The following is a 25,750-nucleotide window of genomic DNA, read 5'->3' as shown; positions in this document are numbered from 1 at the left end:
CTGCCCCCCATGTTTGACTGTAACTACTATATGATTTGGGGTTAAGTGGAAATTGTGGGTCTGTTTCTCTAGTTAATTAGTTTGAAGTAAACATAAGATCTCCATCTTTTCTGTATGTATAAAAGAATCAAAAGAAAAATATTATTTATATTTGAAATAAAAGAATTGCAATGTAAAAGCATTGTAACTTTTTCCAGTCTTCTATTCCTTCATAGCATCCAATCCTATCACTTCATGGCAAATAAATGGGGAAAAGTAGAAACAATGACAGACTTTATTTTCTTTGGCTATAAAATCACTGTGGATGGTGACTACAGCCATGAAATTAAAGACACTTGCTCCTTGGAAGAAAAGCTATGACAAACCTAGATAGCATATTATAAAGCAGAGACATCACTTTGCCAACAAAGGTCTTTATACTCAAAGCTATGGTTTTTCCAGTAGTTATGTACAGATGTGAGAGTTGGACCATAAAGAAGGCTGAGCACTGAAGAACTGATGCTTTCAAATTGTGGTGCTAGAGAAGACTCTTGAGAGTCTCTTGGACAGTGAGGAGATGAAACTAGTCAATCCTGAAGGAAATCAACCCTGAAAATTCATTGGAGGGACTGAAGCTGAAGCTCTGATACTTTGGCCACCTGATGCAAAGAGCCTACTCATTGGGAAAGACCTTGATGCTGGGAAAGATTGAGAGCAGGAGAAGGGGGTGACAGAGGATAAGATAGTTGGATGGCATCACTGACTCAATGGGCATGAATTTGAGCAAACTCCGGGAGATAGTGAAGAACACTAGGGAAGCCTAGTGTGCTGCACTTCATGGGGTTGCAAAGAGTGGATCACAATTTAGCAACTAAACAACAACAAATTCCTTCAGGAAATATAGAAGCAAAACAAAAAGAGAACAATAATTTAATTAATCTTCACAATACCTGGGATAGGTATATATTACGTATGTGTCAGTGACTCAGTTGTGTCTGACTCTCTGTGACCCCATGGACTGAAGCCCTCCAGGCTCTTCTGTTCATGGGATTCTCCAGGCAAGAATACTGGAGTGGGTTGCCATTTCCTTCTCCAATATATATTATGTATAAAGGTGTATATATATGGGCTTCCCAGGTGGGTCAGTGATAAAGAATCTACCTGCCAGTGCAGGAGATGCAGGAGATGTGGGTTCAACCCCTGAATCAGGAAGATCCCCTGGAGGAAGAAATGGCAACCCACTCCAGTATTCTTGCCAGGAGAACCCCATGGACAGAGGAGCCTTGTGGGCTACCGTCCATGGGATCACAAAGCACTGGACACAACTGAGCAACTGACCACACAACAACTCTGTGTGACAGAGTTGTTCTAGGCTTAATTCAGAAAACTATTTTCCCATTAATGTAATTTGCTAAAATCTTACAAACTTTGCTATGTATTTCAATGAAGGAAACAGCTTCTTAAGAATTCCTTGCAGTGACTTTCTTCAAACATGGGCTACTTCCTAAAATGGCACTGGTACACCCAAATTCAATTTCATTAAATGTTTATGGCATTGCAGTAAGTAGACAATCTTAAGATATGTCATTGTTTTATCCAAGATGACTTCGTGTATTACCTGGACTCCATTCCTCCCTGACTTGCCAAGAATACTGGAGTGGGTTGCCATTTCCTCTTTCAGGGAATCTTTCTGACCCAGGGACTGAACCTGTGTCTCTTGCATCTCCTGCATTGGCAGGTGGGTTCTTTTACCACTGCACCACCTGGGAAACCCCTCTGTCACCCTGCTTGGGTTCAACTCATGGCACTGCCATTTAGCAGCTATATGAACTTGCCTCAGCTAACTAATCTGTAAGATGGACATAATAAAAGAGCCTGCCTCATGGAGTTATAAATTAGGTAGTGTGTGGAGTACATTTTAGTCTGTGCTGATGTGCTCAGTCATGGCCAACTCTCTGCGACCCCATGAACTGTAGCCCGCCAAGTTTCTCTGTCCATAGAATTTTCCAGGCAAGAATACTGGAGTGGGGTTGCCATTTCCTTTTACAGCTTTTTAGTCTACACCTAAACATATCCTAAATAAATGTTATCTGCTATTAGTTATGATGTTAGGAATGGACAAGTTGAAGGAGGTAACCGGTTACGGTGACTTTCCATTTCCTTATATCCAATAAAATGAGCTTAAGAGTGTAAAGCTCTGGAGGTCAACCAAGCTGAAAGTTTTGAAGAAGTTCATGTATTTTTCAGGAAATCTTTATTGTATACTTACCATGAGACAAGCAATGTGCTAAGAATTGGACATCTATAGCACAAAAAATAAAGCAGACACAGCCTCTATCCTCATGAAACATATAGAACAGAGAAAGAAACATAAAATTATGTTCATAGTACACACTGTAAAGAAAAAATGCAAGATGTATGCAGTCTTTTTCATAGCATGACCTAGTTTAGATTGAAGGGGATGAGGAAAGCCTCTTTAAGGAAGTGGCATTTAAGGACTGTCGACTGGGTAGTGACTAGAAGGTTAAGAAGAAAAGGGGATATTCCCAGTGATAGGGTAATGGAAACAGACACAGAGGTGAAATTGATGAAGTCCTGTTAATTCTTCTAAAACGTAGTGATTCTTTTATACACTGGGGTATAAGGAATGGTAAGGAGTTGCAATTAAGGAGATTAAGATGCTTAGATTATTGATAGTACCACTAACTAAAATAAAGAAAAATAAAAGATAATGAATCAGGGTTTTTTTCTTGGTGTTTTTAGGTTTGATGAGTTTTTTGATGTGGATGAAAAATATAGATTTGAACATACTGAAGTTAGTGAACTCAGGCTAATTATGGACCTGTGCTGGAGGATATAAAGAGAAAAGAACTAACATACTGACCGCCTACCAGTTGCCAGACACAAGACAGTACCTTCTCATATATTTTCATTTCTTGCTTAACCTAATAGCCTATGAGGGAATAGGAAATTCTGGGGAAGAAAATGGGATCAAGTGATCAAAGAAATAAGAGAATAACCAGAAGGACATGGTGATGTGGAGGGGGTGGGGAAGAGGAAGTCTGAGGACGCGGACCACAGGTCAGAAAGTGCTACTCATCTTAGCAAAGGTATCCAATACTGTTTTATTGTGTCTTTCACATGTAACCACTGAGATTTCAATTTCCAATTGGCAGTAATTGTCCTATATACCCACACATCCATTTTGTCATTCATCCAATGACTATTAATATCCACTCACTATGTTCCAGCAATGATCTAGTCACCAGCAAGTCAGTAGTGAACAAAACAAAAGCCCAGTTCTGAGGGTGCCTACATTTTAGTGAGAACAGACAATAAACAAATGAGCAAGTGGATACATGCTGTTATCAGATGGTCACAGTGCTGTGGAGAAGATTCAGCAGGGTTTGGAGAAAAGGAATTGCTGGAGAGGTTGGTCAGCGGTTGCCTGCCTGGTTAAATGGCATGAGTAGGACACTTCACAGAGAGAGAGTGATAAACGCGGATAAGCCCTGAGGGTACAACATTCCATTCAGAAGCAACAGAAAATGCAAAGACTCTGAAGTAGGAAAGTCCTTGGCAGGAAACTATGGAGGCTTTTTTAAAGGATGAATGATGTAATCAGACTCAGTTTTTCAAAGGATCACCTGACTGCAGCATTGAGCGAGACCCTAGATGGGCAAGGACAAAAGCAGGGAGACTAGTTAGAAGGCTATTGCAACAAGATAGGGGAGACATTGGCAGGAGGGAGAATACATACTAGATGTCAGAAGGCCACAACTCCATTGTTCTAAATGAAGTGATGTGTGTGAAAGTATCGTACTAAGCATGTTTGCCCAGCGGCTCAGTTGTGTCCAACTGTTTGTAACCCCATGGGCTGTAGTCCATGAAGTTCCTCTGTCCATTGGATTCTCCAGGCAAGAATATCGTAACCAGTTGCCATTTCCTTCTCCCCGGCATCTTCCCGACCAAAGGATCAAACCTGCAGCTCTTGTGTCTCCAGCACTGGCAGGTGGATTCTTTACCACTGAGCCACCTGGGAAGCCCCCTCACCTAAAGCATGCTGCTGCTAAGTCACATCAGTCGTGTCCGACTCTGTGCGACCCCATAGACGGTGGCCCACCAGGCTCCGGTCCCTGGGATTCTCCAGGCAAGAATAATGGAGTGGGTTGCCGTTTCCTTCTCCAGTGCATGAAAGTGAAAAGTGAAAGTGAAGTTGCTCAGTCGTGTCTGACTCTTCGTGACCCCATGGACTGCAGCCCACCAGGCTCTTCCATCCATGGGATTTCCCAGGCAAGAGTACTGGAGTGGGGTGCCATTTCCTAAAGCATAGTTCTATTCAAATGTAAGGGGACACAGTTATTGTCCCTTTCATACAAACTCCTCGCCCATTCCCCATTAATTCCCACTCCCTCTGGATGACATTGAAATTAATAGTCACATTCCCTTTAAGAGTCATTTTATCTCTGCGTGTGAACCAGACACCGCTTCCCAGTGCTTTTACTGTCTCACTGTACCACACTTAGCCCGGCACACTACGCTCCTCCCTCTGCTGCTTCATCATTACTTCCATGTTTTCTGTGCAGTTTCTTCCATGCTTGACATAACCATTTTTCATTCTTCCCTTTTTCCTGAGGCTCTGGGTTATCTGTTTTCATGCTTAATATTTTTTCTGTCCACCCATCTGTTTATTTTAGCTTGTTTGTTCTCTCCTCTGCTGGCCTCTTTATAGATTCCTCTGTTCAATAGTTTAAACTCCATGACAATGCTTTGTTTATCCTCTCAGCTAGCACAGTATATTATTCCCCATCTGCTATAAAGAGGGCCCCAGTGCCCCACAAAGTTAACTAAGCCCCTCTTGTCTGAACAAGTTTTTCAGCCATGCGTTTAAGTTTCTAATCTACCCCCATCTTCCCTGGTTATGAGTGTGACAATATTATTTCTAAGCAAGCCATGCTCAATAGATCTCATCTTTTGTTCTTCTTTTTCTTTCAAATACCTCAGATAAGAAGTAATGGTCTGCTGCTACAGAGGTAGGCAGTTTCAATATCAGTCACTCAGTAAATATTTATTGGGTATTTGCTATGTGACTGGCAGTGTGCTAAGGACTGGGTCTATTTCCAGAGACATACAAGGTACACAGTCCAAGGCACCACAGTTTTCCTGATCTCGGAGGAGATGTAGTGCCAACGTATATTTATTATGCACTCACTGCAATCCAGGAATTGTGCTAGAAACTGGGAATACAACATGAATTTTAAAAAGAAAGATATCTATCTTTGTGGAGCTCATAATCTAACAAGGGAGAAAGACACATGTTAAAAATTATTTACAGTTCATTCAAATGTGTACAAAATGCTCTGGGAACAGAGAGGAGTGAAAGGGATTAGTTCTGCCTCGGGTAATTGTGGAAAGCTTCACAGAGATGGTGATATTTAACATGGAGTTTAATAAATTAGTGTTAATTAAGCAGAGAATTAATAATAAAAGCTAATATTTATTGAGTACTTATGAGGTTTCAGGCACTGTTCTGCATGCCTATGAATTAACTCATTTAAGCCTCACTATAGCCCTATCAGGTACCCATACTTTCCCTAGTTTACTGATTAAGTAATTAATAAACAGAGAGGTTAAATAACTTATCTGAGGTCACACAGCTAGGAAGATGTCAAAACTAAGATTTGATTCCAAAATCTGGCTCTAGAATTTGAGCCCTTAATCACTATCTTCTACTGTCTCTCATGAAAGGGAGGGGGAAAAAAAAAGGAAGATGGCATTTTAAGCATAAGAGTATGTTGGCCAAGCATAGTATTAATACATACTTGGAATAATTTGCAACCATGAGATCTTAAATCCAATACAACTCATTCTTTTGTTCAATAAGATTTATAGAAAGGACCAAACTAAGAGGTAATAATGAGGAAAATAACCCAGTTTTCTCCATTGGTCTTAATATAATGTGAAAGGGCAAGGGGATGTACTGATTACACTTCAAAGAATTTCAGCTGGAGCGCCAGGCGTTACACAGTGGTACACAGTGACTAAGGGGTCCCTAAGAGCTAGAGGTCTTTGCTAGCCAACATGGTGTCCAGGTTCTCCTTGCATCCTTGGAAACTAAAAACTGGTCTCAGAGACTGTCAGTCCTACAGCAAGGAATAGTCTAGGGCCCTAGAGTCAGCTGGGCTTCCCTGGTGGCTCAGATGGTAAAGTGCCTGTCTGCAGTGTGGGAGACCCAGGTTCAATCCCTGGATTGGGACAATCCCCTAGAGAAAGAAATGGCAGCCCACTCCAGCACTCTTACCTGGAAAATCCCATGGACAGAGGAGCCTGGTAGACTACAGTCCATGGGGTCTCAAAAGTCGGACACGACTGAGCGACTTCACTTTCACTAGAGTCTGCTTAGCATCCAGTCAGTTTCCTCTTTACCAACCCTACATCTTGGCTTCTACTTCATCGTGACACAGCCTTTATTGTACATATTGCCATATGGTGTGGCTTTCACTCTTGTGAAAGAAATTGAAAGAAAAGGATTCTGAGGAAGAGGAGGGTAATCCAAATCAGTATTGGAAGACTGAAGGGGAAGAATGAGATAAAGTAAGCAAAAGAGAGCTGGCCTCCAGCAATAGAAAAAAGTCTTCTCAAAGATGAACCAGGACCTTCTGAAGAAGCTCCTGACATTCCACAGGGTCACCTGTGCTAGAGAAAAGAAGCCAAACAGGAGGCAGTTTTGTCTCTTGGCTGAAGAAAACTGAGTGACAGTGTGCATATTTGGCCCTGCTAAATAAGAAACATGCTTTATTCCCAGGCAGCGTATAACAGAGATCTGAGATTCTGCCAAGACTTATAAAGTTCCCCGAATGCTTCCCACTTCTGTTGATATATATGAGAATGAATTCTCATTCTCTTTATGAAGTCAGGAATGTATCTCTAACGTCTTTGAATTTCTGCGAAGGAAAATGAATGGTTTAGGGGCACTAGTGATGTTTTCATCTCTTCTTCCTGCTGCTTCTAGTAAGAGATGGACTGCATCTCATAAGACTGGCAAGACTGTGGGCAGGAGACCCATCAGCCTGATCGAGTGGTTTATTATTTCAACTGAGTTGTGAGGGGAAGGAGAAAAGTACTCAGAGAAAACTGTAAGGCCATATTATATACTATGAAGCATAAAAGGGATGGCAGAGCAAAAAAAATACTGGAGGACTTCCCCAGCAATTTTCAGAAGATACCAGAGAAATGGGCAGGAGGTATTCACATTCTCAGTTGTCTGCATACAGACAAGTAGGAGATGAAAAATTGTCAAACAGAACTTTAAAACACGCGAAAAGAATTTTTGGTAAAAAAATCATCTCTTAAGTCTTGTGAGGATATTTTGAAATGTGATTCTTGACTGGAATATGATGATGGAAAGGTGTATCTTGTTTGAAATAAATAGGTCTAATCAAAGGGCTAGAGGAGAAGCAATATATGTCAAAAAGATGTGCACATGCATGGAAATCCACATACCTGAAGGTAAAGCATGGAGGAAGCAGCTGCAGGAGAGTATGAAAGGAGAGCAGAAGTGTTATCCTGGGATTACATCAGAGATCTCGTAACCAGATGGTTAATATGGACGGGCAAGATAGAGCAGCAATGTAAGCCTTTATAGACTTCAGATGAAAGTCCCACTCCACTAAAGGCAAAACATCGGAAAAATTATTGAATTGCCTTGTTGGAAATTTAATCTCACAAAAGAGAAAGAAGCAAATGAGGGACTTACTGCACTGGCTTATTTCTGGCTCTTTATAAAAATCTGTTTGTGGAAAATGGCAGCTAAAAGAATCTTAAAGAAAAGTAACCATTCTATATCATCTTAGAGTTCATTAGGCCAGGAAGTCTGAGGTAAAATGTACAAGTATGCCACCTTAAGTGAATCTACTTTCAGGAAATTCAGAAACAACAATAGAAAACAATCCTGTAGTCAGAGCTCTAACTTGAACATTGTAGAATGTAGTTTGTTAATTAAAAAAAAAAAAAAGGGAAAGAGGAAACACCTATTACTTTGAATAGATGGTATATAATTAATTTACAGTCAGAACTGTTCAATTCCTATTATCTGTCTGCTGCTGCTGCTAAGTCGCTTCAGTTGTGTCCAACTCTGTGCGACCCCATAGACGGCAGCCCACCAAGCTCCGCCATCCCTGGGATTCTCCAGGCGAGAACACTGGAGTGAGCTGCCATTTCTTTCTCCAATGCACGGAAGTGAAAAGTGAAAGTGTATCTGTCTAGCATCCCCATAAAGAATGCTCTCAGAACCGAAAAGAACAGGGAAAAAATATTCAAGAATTGAATAAGGTAAGGATACAGTAAAAACACATTATATTTAGCCTCATCAAATGCATTTAAATATAAAGTGTCTGGCAAGAACTTGCTACTTTAAAGCCTGAACCAACCCACATAAAAAGAATACAGTGATCAGGGCCACAAATCTGTACTGAACCAACCTTCACCACACCTAAATCATGCCCATTTGTCTATCTCCCACTCTACCCTCTCACCTCACCCACTTCATTTCCCAGATCTTCATTAGCTTTTGGGCTTCCCTAGTGGCTCAGACAGTAATGAATGTGCCTGCAATATAGGAGACCTGGGATCAATTACTGGGTCAGGAAGATCACCTGGAAAAGGGAATGGCAACCCACTCCAGTGTTCTTATCTGCAGAATCCCATGGACAGAGGATCCTGGCAGGCTATAGTTCATGGGATCACAAACAGTTGGACACAACTGAGTGACTAACACTCCATTAGTTTCTATCCCATCTCTTGGTTTTCTTGCTTCTCTCACCTTCTCCACTAACCTACTTCTTTATTTCCTGAATCATGCTTTGTCTCTGCCCTCCCAGTTTACCTTATTCATCCTGAGTCCTGTTATCAGAGTTCAACTGAATTTAAACTCTAAATTTAAAGAATTTAGACCTCTTTCTCTAATTGTGCAGTCACCCTCCTTATCTCCTTCCTCAGAGGACATTATATATCAAAAATAAATTATATGCAATATTTTTGAGAGTATTTTTGTATGATATTGCTCTGTCACACTGCTGAAAAATAAATGGCACTCTGGGTTCTCTTGGGCTTCCCACATTCTTCCCAGTGGTCAAGAATCCACTTGCCAATGCAGAAGATGTGGGTTCCATCCTTGGGTTGGGAAGATCCACTGGAGAAGAAAACAGCAACCCACTCCAGTATTCTTGCCTGGAAAATTCTATGGACAGAGGAGCCTGGCGGCCTATAGCCCATTGGATAGCAAAGAGTTGGACATGATGAGCGACTGAGCAGGAATACACCAGGTTTTTTAGAAAAGAAAAAAGTGGATGTGGCAAGGAGAGTGAGGAAAAGATAGAAGTAGAAAAGCTTCATTAAGGATCATTGAACTTTTGATTTGAGAACATTAGTTAAAGGAGAAATTATAAAGTGTCAGCATAAATTCAGTAGAAACAAACCAAATTATCTCATTTCCTATTTTGATAGGATAATTAAGCAAGCAGTGAACCTGATATAAAAAATAAGAATTTGTGACATTGGTAACAGTACAGAAAAGGAAATAGTAAAGTAATTAAACACCTATGTCAAATAATTTAAATATTGGCTGTTTCAGATAGATGAGGTGTGAGTCCTCTAGTTCTTCATTCTTTGATCCTAAAGTTTGTATTAAAGAGAAATATTGACTGATCTGTTTTTACAAAATTCTTTTGATTATCCCAAACAAATAATTAATTGACAAAGATGTGATTCTAGAATTCTGTACTCTTTTCCAACATTAATTTTGGGAACAGATATTTAAATCAAATGTATCATCTATACTTTAGCATCACTTTTTCCCACATACACATTCATACATAAGTGAAGTCGCTCAGTTGTGTCCGACTCTTTGCGACCCCATGGAATGTAGTCTACGAGGCTCCTCTGTCCATGGGATTTTCCAGGCAAGAGTACTGGAGTGGGTTGCCATTCCCTTCTCCAGGGGATCTTCCCAACCTAGGTATCAAACTCTGGTCTCCTGCATTGCAAGCAGATGTTTTACCAAACTTTTCCACTAATCAGGGATTACTATAGCATATCACGTGACCTTTGTATAGCGATACCTTACTTGTAATAATGAATGTAGTTTCCCTAATCTCCGCAGATGTGTGCCCAACAGGGACTAGACTAGCCATATGTGCTTCACTGATTATATGAACCTTTCAGCAAACTCCAAATTCCAGAATGTGGACTCAAGGGTTTTCGTAAGCTGACAGTACTACATGGAAGCTTTGAGTTTAAACAAACGTCCACATTTTCCACTGCATAGAATGATAATTAATTTTCTTTTATGCTCTTTCCAAAATAATTTAAAATAGTTGTCATTCTTGTATCATTTTTTAGATTAAAAGATATATAATATATAATTTTCTTAAGAACTATGATGAAAGAGAGGTGACTTCTTTTTAATTGAGAAATAATTGCTTTACAATGTTGTGTTAGTTTCTGCTGTACAACACTGTGAATCAGCTATAAGTATATATATATGCCCTCCCTCTTGAGCCTCCTCTCCACTCCCTTATCCTACCCCTTAGGTCGTCACAGAGCACTGAGCTTAGCTCACTCTGCTATATAGCAACTTCCCACCAACTATCTATTTTACACATGATAGTGTTTATATAGGCTTCCCAGGTGTTCAGTCGTAACAAATCCACCTGCCAAATGCAGGAGACACAGGAGATGTGGGTTCAATCCCTAGCTTGAGAAGATGCCCTGGAGTAGAAATAGCCATCTGCTCCAGTATTCATGCCTGGAAAATTCCATGGGCAAAAGAGCTTGGCAGGCTATGGTTGAGGGGGTCACAAAGAGTTGGACATGACTGAGTGACTGCACGAACACAAATGTATGTATGCCAGAGCTGCCCTCTCAATTCATCCCACCCTCCCCTCCCCCGCTGTGCCCACATGTCGGTTCTCTATGTCTGCATCTCTGCTTCTGCCCTGCAAATAGTTTCATCAGTTACTGTTTTCCTGGGTTCCATATGTATGCATTAATATACATTCTTTTTCTTTCTCTTTCTGACTTGCTTCACTCTGTGTGATGTACTCGAGGTTCATCAGATCACTGCAAATGACTCAATTTAACACCATGTGTTAATAACTTTAGAGGCTCCAAAGTCTTTGTTTTATTTAGTTTCACATTTAAAAAATGGCGTTTTAATAAATGACAAGAACAATTCTCCAATAAAGTGCAAAAAACGTATTTGATATATACAGAATGTGAATTTTCTTCCTACCATAACATTTCTTAGAAATATGCATTGTTTCTTTGGAATAAACCTTATAGGATGGATTGCTTTCTAGGGAGTTTCCTATTTAATCATCTTTTGAATATTTACTGATTATTTCAGTCAAGTCATGCTCTAATCCAGTGAAGCAACCATTTTGACTGGGTTGTTTACTAGACTGAAAAACTTATTTTCTATCACATATTATCTTTTACAGTCATAGAAGAACCTCATCCATTTACTGACTTAAAATAGTATCAGAAAATATTAAACATACCCAGATTCTTTGATTATGATTATTTTGTTTTTAAAGAAGTATTCAAGATTCCTTAAGAAGCTAGGAAAAAAACTATCATATGACCCACCAATCCCACTACTGGGCAAATACCCTGAGAAAACCAGAATTGAAAGAGACATACGGACCCCAGTGTTTGTTGCAGCACTTTTTACAACAGCTAGGATATGGAAGCAACCTAGATGTCCATTGACAGATGAATGGCTACAGAAATCGCGGTACATCAATACAATAGAATATTCAGTTCAGTTCAGTTGAGTCGCTCAGTCGTGTCTGACTCTTTGTGACCCCATGAATTGCAGCACACCAGGCCTCCTGTCCATCACCAACTCCTGGAGTTCACTCAGACTCATGTCCATTGAGTCAGTGAAGCCATCCAGCCATCTCATCCTCTGTCGTCCCCTTCTCCTCTTGCCCCCAATCTCTCACAGCATCAGAGTCTTTTCCAATGAGTCAACTCTTTGCATGAGATGGCCAAAGTACTGGAGTTTCAGCGTTAGCATCATTGCTTCCAAAGAAATCCCAGGGCTGATCTCCTTCAGAATGGATTAGTTGGATCTCCTTGCAGTCCAAGGGACTCTCAAGAGTCTTCTCCACACCACAGTTCAAAAGCATCAATTCTTCGGCACTCAGGCTTCTTCACAGTCCAACTCTCACAATCATACATGACTACTGGAAAAACCATAGCCTTGACTAGATGGACCTTAGTCGGCAAAGTAATGTCTCTGCTTTTGAATATACTATCTAGGTTGGTCATAACTTTTCTTCCAAGGACTCAGCTATAAAGAAGAACACATTTGAGTCAGTTCTAATGAGGTGGGTAAACACAGCCCCATTATACAGAGTGAAGAAGTAAGAAAGCAAAAGACAAATGTTGTATATTAATGCATGTGTATGGAATCTAGAAAGATGATGTTGATGAACCTATTTTCAGAGTAGCAGTAAAGTATAGTGTAGTGAAGTTGCTCAGTCATGTCTGACCCTTTGCAACCCCGTGGACTGTAGCCTACCAGTCTTCTCTGTCCATGGGATTCTCCAGGCGAGAGTACTGGAGTGGGTTACTGTTTCCTTCTCCAGGGGATCTTCCCGACCCAGGGATCAAACCCTGGTCTCCCACATTGAAGGCAGATGCTTTAACCTCTCCACAGAAACAGAGAACAGACTTGTAGACACAGTGGGGGAAGGAGACAGTGGGAAAAATTGAAAGGATAGCATGGAAACATATACATTATCATATGGAAAATAGATAGCAAGTGGGAATTTGCTGTGTGACAAAGTGAACTCAGCCCAGTGTTCTGGGACAACCTAGAGGGGTGGGATGGGGTAGGAAATGGCGGTGGCGGGGGCGGCGGTGGGGGGGACTTCAGGAGGGAGGGGACATATGTATAGCTGTGGCTGATTCATGTTAATGTATGACAGAAACCAACATAATATTGTTAATCAAATAGCCAACATCCTTTCAGTTCAGTTCAGTTCACTTGCTCAATTGTGTCTGACTCTTTGTGACCCCATGAATTGCAGCACGCCAGGCCTCCTTGTCCATCACCAACTGCTGGAGTTCACTCAGACTTATGTCCATCGAGTCGGTGATGCCATCCAGCCATCTCATCCTCTGTCGTCCCCTTCTCCTCCTGCCCTCAATCCCTCCCAGCATCAGAGTCTTTTCCAATGAGTCAAATCTTTGCATGAGGTGGCCAAAGTATTGGAGTTTCAGCTTTAGCATCATTCCTTCCAAAGAACACCCAGGAACAATCTCCTTTAGAATGGACTGGTTGGATCTCCTTGCAGTCCAGGGGTCTCTCAAGAGTCTTCTCCAACACCACAGTTCAAAAGCATCAATTCTTCAGCGCTCAGCCTTCTTCACAGTTCAACTCTCACATCCATACATGACCACAGGAAAAACCATAGCCTTCACTAGACAGACCTTTGTTGACAAAGTAATGTCTCTGCTTTTGAATATGCTATCTAGGTTGGTCATAACTTTCCTTCCAAGGAGTAATTTCATGGCTGCTGTCACCATCTGCAGTGATTTTCGAGCCCAGAAAAATGAAGTCTGACACTGTTTCCACTATTTCCCCATCTATTTCCCATGAAGTGATGGGACCAGATGTCATGATCTTCATTTTCTGAATGTTGAGCTTTAAGCCAACTTTTTCACTCTTCTTTCACTTTCATCAAGAGGGATTTTAGTTCCTCTTCACTTTCTGCCATAGGGTGGTATCATCTGCATATCTGAGGTTATTGATATTTCTCCTGGCAATCTTGAGTCCAGCTTGTGCTTCTTCCAGCCCAGCATTTCTCATGATGTACTCTGCATATAAGTTAAATAAGCAGGGTGACAATATACAGTCTTGACATACTCCTTTTCCTATTTGGAACCAGTCTGTGGTTCCATGTGGAGTTCTAACTGTTGCTTCCTGACCTGCATATAGGTTTCTCAAGAGGCAGTTCAGGTGGATCATCAAAAAAGTGAGAGTTCCAGAAAAACATCTACTTCTAATTTATTGACTACGCCAAAGCTTTTGACTGTGTGGATCACAACAAACTGTGGAAAATTCTTCAGGAGACAGGAATACCAGACCACCTTACCTGCCTCCTAAGAAATCTGTATGCCTCTTGAGAAGAGTGAAAAAGTTGGCTTAAACTCAGCATTCAGAAAACTAAGATCATGGCATCTGGTGCCATCACTTCATGGCAAACAGACATGGAAACAGTGAGAGACTTTATTTTGCGGGGGCTCCAAAATCACTGCAGATGGTGACAGCAGCCATGAAATTTAAAAAATGCTTGCTCCTTCAAAGAAAATCTATGACAAACCTAGACAGCATATTAAAAAGCAAAGGTCTGTCTAGTCAATGCTATGGTTTTTCCAGTAGTCATGTTTGGATGTGAGAGTTGGACTATAAAGAAAGCTGAGTGCAGAAGAATCGATGCTTTTGAACTGTGGTGTTGGAGAAGACTCTTGAGAGTCCGTTGGACAGCAAAGAGATCATACCAGTCCATCCTAAAGGAAACCAGTCCTGAACATTCATTGGAAGGACTGATGCTGAAGCTAAAACTCCAATACTTTGGCCACCTGATGTGAAGAACTAACTCATTGGAAAAGACCCTGATGCTGGGAAAGGTTGAAGGCGGGAGGAGAAGGGGACGGCAGAGGATGAAATGGTTGGATGGCATCACTGACGCAATGGACATGAGTTTGAGTAAGCTCTGGGAGTTGGTGATGAACAGGGAAGCCTGGCTTGCTGCAGTCCATGGGGTTACGAAGAGCTGGACACGACTGAGCAACTGAACTGAACACAATCTTGTAAAGCAATTATCCTCCCATAAAAAATGGTTTTAAAAAAGTACTCAAATCGTTTTGTGAATCTCATATTTTTAAAAAAATTAATAAATTGACAAATAGCTTTAGGCCCATACAACTAATATTTTAGGTGTAATAAAACTAATATTTTAGCCTAATATTTTGCCATATATTTAATATATAAAGAAATGAAAGATGCACTTATTTTAACAAATATTCAAGTACCCATTAGATTTCAGTTATCTCAGGAGCAAGATATACCACATGTGACACAGAGATGAATAAAGCCTAGTAAAATACTGCATATAGGAAGCAAATATAGAAATATGTATACGGTGAAGCAGAATTTGCTAAACAGAGAAGTAACAGATAAGTCAGCATAACAGAGTGCTTACAATCATAGATTTTGAAATTAGGCAGCACTAGTCTGAATGCCTGCTTTTTCATTTACTTACTCTTATACCTTAAATGTTAGGCACCTCATCCTCTATAATATATGTGAAATTTAAGTGAGAAAATGTTTTAAAATTATGGCACTGGCCCAATACATGGTAAGAACTCAAAGTAATCTATAATCATTAGTTCCACATAATAGATAAAATACTATGAGCCATTGTGGGTGTGTAGGAAGGAAAGAGGTAGGAGACAAAGAAAAAGAGAAAGAGGAAAAGAGAGATCACACCTTTCTTGGTTAGAAAAGAAGGAAAGCTTGAGGAAATATTCTTGGAGTAGTGGTGTGTCAGCTGTCTTTGAAGGATGGACAAGATTTTTCAAAATAAAAAAGGGAAGGAAGAGTATTCTGGACAGAGGACCCAAGATAAAATTAGGTTCCAGAAGAGTTGATTGATAAGTGTGTTCACTACAGGACATGTGTCCAGTATAGCTAAAGCACATGGTGTTTGAAAGTGAGAAATCAGCCCAAAAAAGGCATGCCAGTGAAAGCCTTAAATGCTAGACTTAAATGTGAAACTGTATTTAATTCAGTAGATTTATTCTTTTTTTTAGTAAGGTAGTAGGAAATTTAGCTTGTGCTATACAGCACAGATTAAGACGACAACACTGCATCAGATAGGATGGGAAAGGGAGAATATAATGATGAGACTTACTGTGTAGGCTCTTGTAACTATCTTAGAAGTAATGGGAAATTAATTAATAGTGGTTAAAGACTATAGTGGACATGGAAAGAATATTCGAAAGATTTTGCAAATCCAGAACTCAAAAGACTTGGCAACCATTGAGATATTGGAGTAGGGAGAAATAGAAGTAAAATGCAACTCTGAAATTTCAAGCCTCGGTGATCGAAGAAATCTTAACAGTGTTTCTATGACTAAGGAAATCAGAAGGAAGATCCAATTTTGTGATGTTGATGAAAAGTTCAGTGAGTGGTGAGTTTATTGTACCAAATTCTAGGAATGGTGTTCATCATGCCACTGATAAAGATCTTAAGTTTGTGAGAGAAACTCAGGACGGAGATATTGATTTGGACCCCAGGCAGCCCCCTACAAACAGACAGTGAGATTGTTGAGATTGTATCTTCAGCACCCTGAAAAGAAAATAGTAAAAGACAGTAAGTTTCTGATCTTCTTATTCCTTGAGAGCTATACCAATAAACAGTAGATAATAATGTAAGCTTTGTTTCAGTTTGAAAGCTCAAAGTCATGAGCATATTGTCATTTAGAGTGGAAACAGGAAAAAAAAAAAAGTTAAAAAGGGTAACCAAGGTCATAAAAAGAAGAGCAAGAAATAAAATACCAAAGAGAATATCAGAAGATGGCTTTAAATAAGAGTGAAACCTCCTTGAACATGGACCTTGAATTCAAACAAAAGATTGTCTTGTTAAGTTAAAAACAGAAGCAGAAAATCTTGACAGCATACTAATTTGACAAACATTGTTACATTCTCTTGTTTTGTTTTATGAAACAAAGTGTTTCTTATTGTTGATGAAACATCTTCTGTGCTTCACATATTAAGCACACTTCCAATTAATACGAAGAACAAAGATGTGTAACGGCATGAAGAATCTTCAACAGTGAATGAAGAAAATCCTAGTTCTTTAATAGTAAAAAGCATCTTATTTAGCTACTAGATTAACCTAATTAATTAACATAAATTAGAATTTTTAAATAATGAAATAACTCTTCAAAACGTGACAGGTGGGTATGCCATCAAAGCATTTTTTTGAACTGAACTGAGACTTCAAATGCCATGCTATAAATGCATAGTGTTCACATTTTTATTCTCATTCCTAGCAGTCTAACATTTTCTAGTATCAATGCATTTCCCTTTGTTGCTCCTCATTACTTGGATCATTCAGAGTCCAAACCTGAGGAAAAGGAAGCCACAAGCATTGAAAATGTGTCATTTCTCCTGCCCGCAGAAACATTGATTTAGATCATTTGTGGAAAACCTGTTGAATGCAATGAATTAAGTCTTGTGTTTCTGAGCTAGATATATAGAGAGGATCCATCTTTCAGGAGACAGAAGTATGTAAGCTACAATTATAAAAAGTATATCCATGAGAGCTACAGTATCTAAAATCTTCTAAGTTAGATAATGCAACATTCTATAAAGACAGGGAGATTTGGACCGATATTAGTCATAACACAGTAATATTTTAAAATGAGCCCCGTAAGTAATCCGCTGCCTATCTTTTAGGATGTGATTGGAAAAGCTCTGCAGTACCTTGGAACATATGGTGAACTGAGCAACATGGAGCAGGTTGTGGCTGTGATCGATGAAGAGATGTGTATCAACTGTGGCAAATGCTACATGACCTGTAATGACTCTGGCTACCAGGTAAGAATCATGCTGTTGTTAGGATGCTGTGAGGCATGTTTCTTCTGGCTTTTGTAGCAGAAAGCATCTTTTGTTGTGAAGTGTGGGATTCAGACCAGACATGCCAAACGTTGCTTCTCAGCAGTGACATAGCTTTCCATCCTCTCGCATTCATAGCACAGTGGTGATTTTCCTTTATAATTGGAGTAACAGTTGCTTTACAATGTCAGGTTAATTTTTGTTCTACAACAAAGTGGATCAGTTTATATGTACGTATATCCCCTCCCTCATGGACCTTGCTCACACCTCCCCTGTCCCACCATCTAGATCACCAGAGAGCACTGAGCTGAACTCCCTGAACTGTAGAGTAGGGTCCCCCTAGCTCTCTGTTTGACACGTGGTAGTACAGATATGTCAATCCCAGTCTCCCAGTTCATTCACCTCCTCTTTCCCCTCACCGCTTGTCCGCACCTGTGTTTTCTACATCTGCATCTGTCTTCATGCCATGCAAACAGGTTCATCCATACCATTTTTCTAGTGATTTTTTTTAAAAGGAAGCTAATAACTCATATGACTGATGCCACCATTCAATGCACAGTATTGTTTTAGTGTCATTTCATCACTCATAAAATTGGAAGGAAAAATTCAAACAATTCACACAATTGTGGCCATAAGGAAGCATCATACCTTAAAGGAGAAAGAAGGGAGAAGAACCACCACTTATTTCCATGATCCTGAAAGAACCGGCTTCCTTCTGTGCTCTTCCATTCAGTGTCGGTAGGGCTTTTACCACAGTTAGAAAGAAAAAGCATTTTACCACCAACTAGTTGTGCTGGTTGGGACCCGAAATTCTTCTGTAGCTGGAAAAGCTGAACAAGTTGTGTTCCTACCGCATAAAGTGAGCCCAAAGCTTCTTCCCTGTTGCTGAGCCCTCAGCTGAGAGTCTGCCATGGAACAATGAAGAAAAAAGTGGACATTCAGCTGTAGGTTAAGAACTACAGAATAATATTGTTTTCATTAAATATTTCACACTATAAAGAAGTATAATAAAGTAAAAATAAGATCCCTTTAAGATGATTAATGAATTTTCAAGATAGATAAAATGGGCCATTAAAAAAAAAAAACTATATTTCATTTACCTTATTTAGCTTGGAAAAAGGTCCTATTTGCTTGTGATATGATTTTATGTATTCTTCTAACCACCTAATAGAGGTATGACAGACATGTTTCATTTTTATAAAACCTCTTTATCCTTAATTTAACACTGTTCCATACCCAATTTTTACCCATTGTATTTACTCTTTTTCTACACCTGAAAACATCTCTAGCAGTTATTTTGAAAGTACGAATCATATCATATTCATTTTCATTTCATCTTTCCTCTCATTAACCAAACAGAGATAAATCAGGAAGTTCTAACACTAAAATCACAGCACCAGAGTTCTAACATCTTAAATTTTAGAGGTCATGACTCCCACCTTGGAATTGTAGCCTTGGCAAAACTTCAGCAAAAATAATCTTATTAGTGAGGGGGGAGATTGCAGGTATGCATTCAAAAAAGATTTTTAAAAGCCTTCCTTTGGCTCTTCCGTCTCTCAAAGATTAAAAAATAGAAAATCAAAATCTTCAAATAAATGTGAAGTTTTACATGTTTGCAAAATTTCAAAGTGTAAAATTTCTAAGCTGTAAGTATTATTTTATTTTCATCAATTGTTTCTTGGATTTCTGTTTATAAAAGGGTACATAAGGAAGAGAATAGCTTTTACTCATTTAAACAGTCATCTGAGATGTTGTTTTACAAAACATGGCAGCAATTTGGTTAGACCAAATTTCTTAATGGTTTGTCATAGCTACAGTACTTGTTCAGATATATGGTTGTTTCCTTAAAGCTCAGAATTTTTAAAAAATATTAAGCACTCTGACATAATTTACTCTGAGACCATTTTAATTTGTTATGTTCATAAAAGAGAAAAAAATTAAGTTGCAAGGAACCTTATTTGAGGGAGGGAAATTCTTAAACATAACAAATACTTTATTTGGATTTTATAACATGTTGTATATGACACAGGAAAAAAAATCAGAACTCAGTAGTTATTTGAAAATGTAAGATTTTGACCTCCAGGAGTATCTGGGGTGAGGTGGGAGCTTACTGACCCTCGTAATTTTTCCCAGCCCCCTCACTCATCCCTCCAAATTAGCACGCAGTCTGAGTAAAAACATTGACTTGTTCTGCAAGAGAGACTTCTCGATGAGCCCTCAAGTCCTCTCTGGCCCCCGTGTAGCTGCCCTGAAGTCTTTCCTAGATGGAAATTCTTGTCTGTTGTTTCCATAACAGGCAAACAGTCATCATGACTTTAAATAAAAATCTCAATTGTAAATTTCACAGTAGGTATTTTCATTGCATTTTACAGATTGTTGTTGTTCAATTGCTGCACCATATTATAAATTAAATCATGTTAAAAGAAAGGAAGGAGAGAAAGATGAGAGAGAAGCAGGGAGAAAGGAATAAATTATTGAGTTTCTCAAAATCATGAGCAGTTTGAGAACTGAAATCTTTATCCTGGTTCTCCAAGCCGAAGAGTGTCGGGCCAGGACCAGAAGCCAGGTGTCCAGGCTCCTGTCTTTCAGTGCTTTTCCCCTTGGTGGTGGAGGAATGCCTAGAATCAGCTTGGAAACCCTCAAACCTGAAAGCTGGCTCTTAAGCTAATTTTTTTTTCTATTGACTTTATGTAAGCACTATACCCATAATATAAAACCCAAACAAGTGCATTCATTGCCTCATCTGACAGTGACACTTCTCCACTGTCAAGAACCAGGAGTGTGAAAAGATGTGGAAGCACCCTGCCCACAGCTGACCCACCAGGTCATGGTCAGACTGGCAGGACCCACACTCTGCTCACAGCGCAGGAAACTAGAGAGTTACTATGTTATGAAATATTTTCCTCGCACAAAGCAAGAAAAATACCTCTAAGAAATTTTAAACATCGTGTTTCTAATTTAAAAAGATTTTTTTTCCTGTCTTTTTTCCCCCCTCTTCTCTAGCAGCTCAACTGTTGCTATAGCTGCACCACAGTCTGGGCATAGCTGTCTCCAAGTGCAGCTCTCCTGCAGTGGAGAAAAACGTTGATGCTAAAATAGGGGCGTTCTTGCCCTTTGTGGGCAGTGACAGCAAGGCTCTTTATTTCTGTTTGCAGGCTATCCAGTTTGATCCTGAAACCCACCTGCCCACCATTACTGACACTTGTACAGGCTGTACCCTGTGTCTCTCCGTCTGCCCTATTATCGACTGCATCAAAATGGTTTCCAGGACAACACCTTACGAACCAAAGAGAGGCTTGCCCTTGGCTGTGAATCCTGTGTGTTAAGGTGATTTGTGAAACAGTTGCAGTGAACTTCGAGGTCACCTACTTATGCTGATCTTTTCAATTGTGATCATTATGCTCAGCTTTTTCTAAATTCAAACATATAATTTCTAAATTTAAAAAAAGATTATTTCTAAAGAAATTTCTAAATTTTAAAAATGTCTGCTTCCAGTGATCATTCAATTAATGGTCATAAAATAGAATAATTCTTTTTTCTGAGCAGAATTGTTCAATATAACTATGTAGCAGTTAATTGGATGTTCACCATCAGTTGTCCATTATGAAAAAATTAACTTTTTTGTAGCAATTAATGCTACACTTTTCAAATTGCCCTATGCTGAGTTCTGTCTTTGATTTCTAATTGTAAGGGAAATTAAGTATTTTAGAACAAAGTACAATTTAACTTACAACAAATGTTTCCAAGGAAACATTTTATAATTAAAAAATTACATTTAATTTTAACTCTATTTCTAAGCAAAAGCAATTAGCTCCATAAAGCTCAGATGAAGTCAAATAATTATTTACTGTGGTAGGAAAAGAAAGCCAATGAGGTTTTGGGAAACTTTCGTTAAGGTCTCTTCACTGAAGTAACTGGGTACTGAAGGTGAGAGTGTTCAGTAACCATTTGTATCAAGCTATGCTATTCACCACTCAGGCCTGAGATGGGTGTCCAAATGCTACCAATGAATCAACATGACATTCTTCTTTAAATATTTAAACTATGTTCCTAACAAAATAAGACATTAGGATGGAACTCTGATTAAAGCCACTCTTTTGCTATGCACAGATCTGTTCTATCTGCTTCTAATATAGTCACCTTCATGATCCCAGCAATTAATGTTTGAACATAGCACAGATTATACAGAAGTGGGGTCATGTGCTTCATTATTCAAGAATGAGAAATACAGTATGGGTAATATATATTATATGGGTGATACCACTTTACCAACTCTTTATTTTAATGTTCATGTTGAATTTGAAAGTAATTAAAAAAGAAATGGTATTTTCTGTTACTGCCAAATAATATTTTTATATTCCTCTATTTTCAAAATCAGCAAATAGCATCTTATAAACTTGTTTATCTCTTCTTTGTGGAATATTTTAATATGAATCCATAAGTAGTAAATCTTCATGTAATCATCCATAGCACCTTTCTATGACAAATGCAGATCAAGAAAAAAATAAATGTTTGATTATGCACTTTTAGAAATGCACATTTACCACAAAATCTGTATGATCAAATAATATTAAATAAAATTTTATAAAGCATTTTAAATAACGTGGTCATTTGCTGTCTCTTTTGCAAATACAATCTTATGTCAACCATTTAGATTTTGAGGTAGAGTAGTTTGGGGTTAACTCTGTTGTAAATTCCATTCACATTCAGTAATACATATAATAAAGTTAGTTCAGATCTAATGAAGGTGTCCTTGAGACTTCTTCCCACTCCTCTATGCTGATTGATCACCCCTTCTGTACAGATGATATTAACATCTATACCTCCAAGTTGGACTTCTATCCATGTATCTGACCACTTGCTGTATTTATTAAGCATTTTAAACTCAATTTCAAAAGTCAAAATAGTTACTTCTCCTACTTTTTGTCTTCCCTGTTTTCATCCAGTCCTTTACCATGTCCAATAATTTTACTCCTAAAACATTCCCCAAGGCTTTCCCCAGCTTTAAATTGTAGAAACTGCCATAGTTCATTCCTCTAGCATGTATTATCCAGCTCTTGTGATAACTTCCTAATGGGTCATCTGACATCCCTGCTCACTTTTTCGGGTGTTATGCTACTTTACTTGCGAACATGATTGTCCCATCATATTTCTCCACCATCATAAAAACCTCCAGATCCTTTCATGTGTTAACAAATTAAATGCAGTCTCATTGTATCTTAGTTGGTAAAGAATCTGTCTGCAATGCAGGAGATCCAGTTTCGATTCCTTGGTCAAGAAGATCCGCTGGAGAAAGGATCAGCTACCCTCTCCAGTATTCTTGAGCTTTCCTTGTGGCTTAGCTGATAAAGAATCTGCATACAACCCGGAGACCTGGGTTCGATCCCTAGGTGGGGAAGATCCCCTGGAGAAGGAAATGGCAACCCACTCCAGTGTTCTTGCCTCGAGAACCCCATGGACAGAGGAGCTTGGCAGGCCACAGTCCATGGGGTCTCAAGAGTCAGACATGACTTGGCAACTAAACCACCGCCATTAAAATGGAATATAATCTCCTGCTAAGACACCCCCACTACTATTCCAAATATATGTCCCTTACATAACTGAGCTTTAGCCAAAGTTAGAAGATAACTACAGTTTCTGGAGTTTGATATCTGTCTGTCACTTAATTGCTTGTTACCTCAGACAACCAACCTCAACTGTCTAATCTTGAAAACTGGCATTGAAACAGTTTCTAATTCCCAAGGTTATTGTGAGGATAATAAAAATAATACTACAGGTTAATTAAACAACTCACTGAATAAGCAATTATTTTTACTTACCTAAAAGCATCCTATAATGAAACAATTTAGAAAATAAAGATATGTCTTGAATACAAATCATCTTCTGTCTCTTCTCTTATGTGTTATTATTTTGAAATTAAAATGTTTATACTAGAACAAGTTGTAAATCTTACTGGTTCCCTTGTCAATAATGAGTTCAACAAATTTTTAACATCTGTTCACCTAAAAATATGATTATTCCGGAGCTCATATAATCAGGTTATACTTTATAATCTATACATAATTTCAATAATAAAATGACAGTAAGATCTTCTTAATATTGTCTGAGGATCCATCAAAGGTCTGTCTTATATTACTCATGTGAGAGACTGTCATTGCAATAAAATAACTTAAAAATTCTTGTTGACTTGTATATTAACAAAAAAGTCACCTGTAAATATTGTTTACATCCCCTTCATGGATCACAGCTTTATTGTGGTGAAGGGGCTTTCAAAATTCAGTGAAGCTATGAGCCATGCCAGGCAGAGCCACCCCAACAGATGAGTCATAGTGAAGAATTCTGACAAAACCTGAAGAGGAAATGGAGAAGGAAATGGCAACTCACGCTAATATTCTTGCCAAAAGAATCCAAAAAACAGTATGAAAAAGCAAAAAGATATGACCCTGGAAGATGAGCCCCCTAGGTCAAAAGGTGTCCAATATGCTACAGGGAAGAGTAGAGAGCAATTACTAATAGCTCCAGAAAGAATGAAGTGGCTAGACCTAATCGGAAGCAATGCTCAGTTCTGGGTGTATCTGGTGGTTAAAGTAAATTCCAGTGCTGTAAAGAAAAATATTGCATAGGAACCTATAATGTTAGGTCCATGAATCAAGGTAAATTGGATGTGGTCAAGCAGGAGATGGCAAGATTGACCATTGACATGGTAGGAATCAGTGAACTAAAATGGACATGGACGAGAATGGGCGAATTTAATTCAGATGATCATTATATTTACTACTGTGGGCAAGAATCCCTTAGAACAAATAGAGTAGCTATCATAATCAACAAAAGAATCCAAAATGTGTTTCCAAGGCAAACAATTCAATATTACAGGAATCCAAGTCTATGCCCTACCACTAACGCCAAAGAAGCTGAAGTTGATCAGTTCTATGAAGTCCTACGAAACCTGCTAGAACTAACAACAAAAACAGATGTTCTGTTCATCATAGGAAATTGGAAAGCAAAAGTAGAAAGTAGACTAAACAATTCTTTATATGCCACACATTTAATGCAGAGGAAGTTCTTTTACCATTGTTTTAAAACACTATCAACCTCAAGATTGCTTTGGCTATTTGAGGTTTTTTGTATTTCCATACAAATTGTGAAATTATTTGTTATAGCTCTCTGAAAAATATCGTTGGTAGCTTGATAGGGATTGCATTGAATCTGTAGATTGCTTTGGGTAGTACACTCATTTTCACTATATTGATTCTTCCGATCCATGAACATGGCATGTTTCTTCGTCTATTAGTGTCCTCTTTAATTTCTTTCACCAGTGTTTTATAGTTTTCTATATATAGGTCTTTAGTTTCTTTAGGTAGATATATTCCTAAGTATTTTATTCTTTTCATTGCAATAGTGAATGGAATTGTGTCCTTAATTTCTCTATTTTCTCATTATTAGTGTATAGGAATGCAAGGGATTTCTGTGTGTTGATTTTATATCCTGGAACTTTACTATATTCATTGATTAGCTCTAGTAATTTTCTGGTGAAGTCTTTAGGTTTTCTATGTAGAGGATCATATCATCTGCAAACAGTGAGAGTTTTACTTCTTCTTTTCCAATTTGGATTCCTTTTATTTCTTCTTCTGCTCTGATTGCTGTGGGCAAAACTCCCAAAACCATGTTGAATAGTAGCGATGAAAGTGGACACCCTTGTCTTGTTCCTGACTTTAGGGGAAATGCTTTCAGTTTTTCACCAGTGAGGATAATGTTTGCTGTGGGTTTGTCATATATAGCTTTTATTATGTTGAGTTATGTTCCTTCTACTCCTGCTTTCTGGAGAGTTTTTATCATAAAAGGATGTTGAATTTTGTCAAAGGCTTTCTCTGCATCTATTGAGATAATCATATGGCTTTTATTTTTCAATTTGCTAATGTGGTGTATTACATTGATTGATTTGTGGATATTGAAGAATCCTTGCATCCCTGGGATAAAGCCCACTTGGCCATGATGTATGATCTTTCTAATGTGTTGCTGGATTCTGATTGCTAGAAGTCTGTTAAGGATTTTTGCATCTATGTTCATCAGTGATATT

At 38.7% G+C, this 25,750-nt stretch overlaps 1 protein-coding gene across 1 annotated transcript in view; it reads left to right on the top strand.

Annotated features, from left to right (window-relative positions):
• The window catches only part of DPYD (dihydropyrimidine dehydrogenase), a 931,708-nt gene extending 909,433 nt beyond the window's left edge, over positions 1–22,275 (top strand). Inside the window, exons 22-23 of the mRNA XM_069598442.1 lie at positions 17,515–17,655; positions 20,829–22,275. Coding sequence (XP_069454543.1) covers positions 17,515–17,655; positions 20,829–20,999 — 312 coding nt within the window. The 3' untranslated portion in view covers positions 21,000–22,275. The remainder of the gene's footprint in view (positions 1–17,514; positions 17,656–20,828) is intronic.
• Positions 22,276–25,750: the final 3,475 nt, after the last annotated feature.

Source organism: Ovis canadensis, chromosome 1 (assembly GCF_042477335.2).
Source record: "Ovis canadensis isolate MfBH-ARS-UI-01 breed Bighorn chromosome 1, ARS-UI_OviCan_v2, whole genome shotgun sequence".
In the NCBI taxonomy this organism is placed as follows: Eukaryota; Metazoa; Chordata; class Mammalia; order Artiodactyla; family Bovidae; genus Ovis; species Ovis canadensis.
This window is presented reverse-complemented; position numbering and strand designations above follow the sequence as displayed.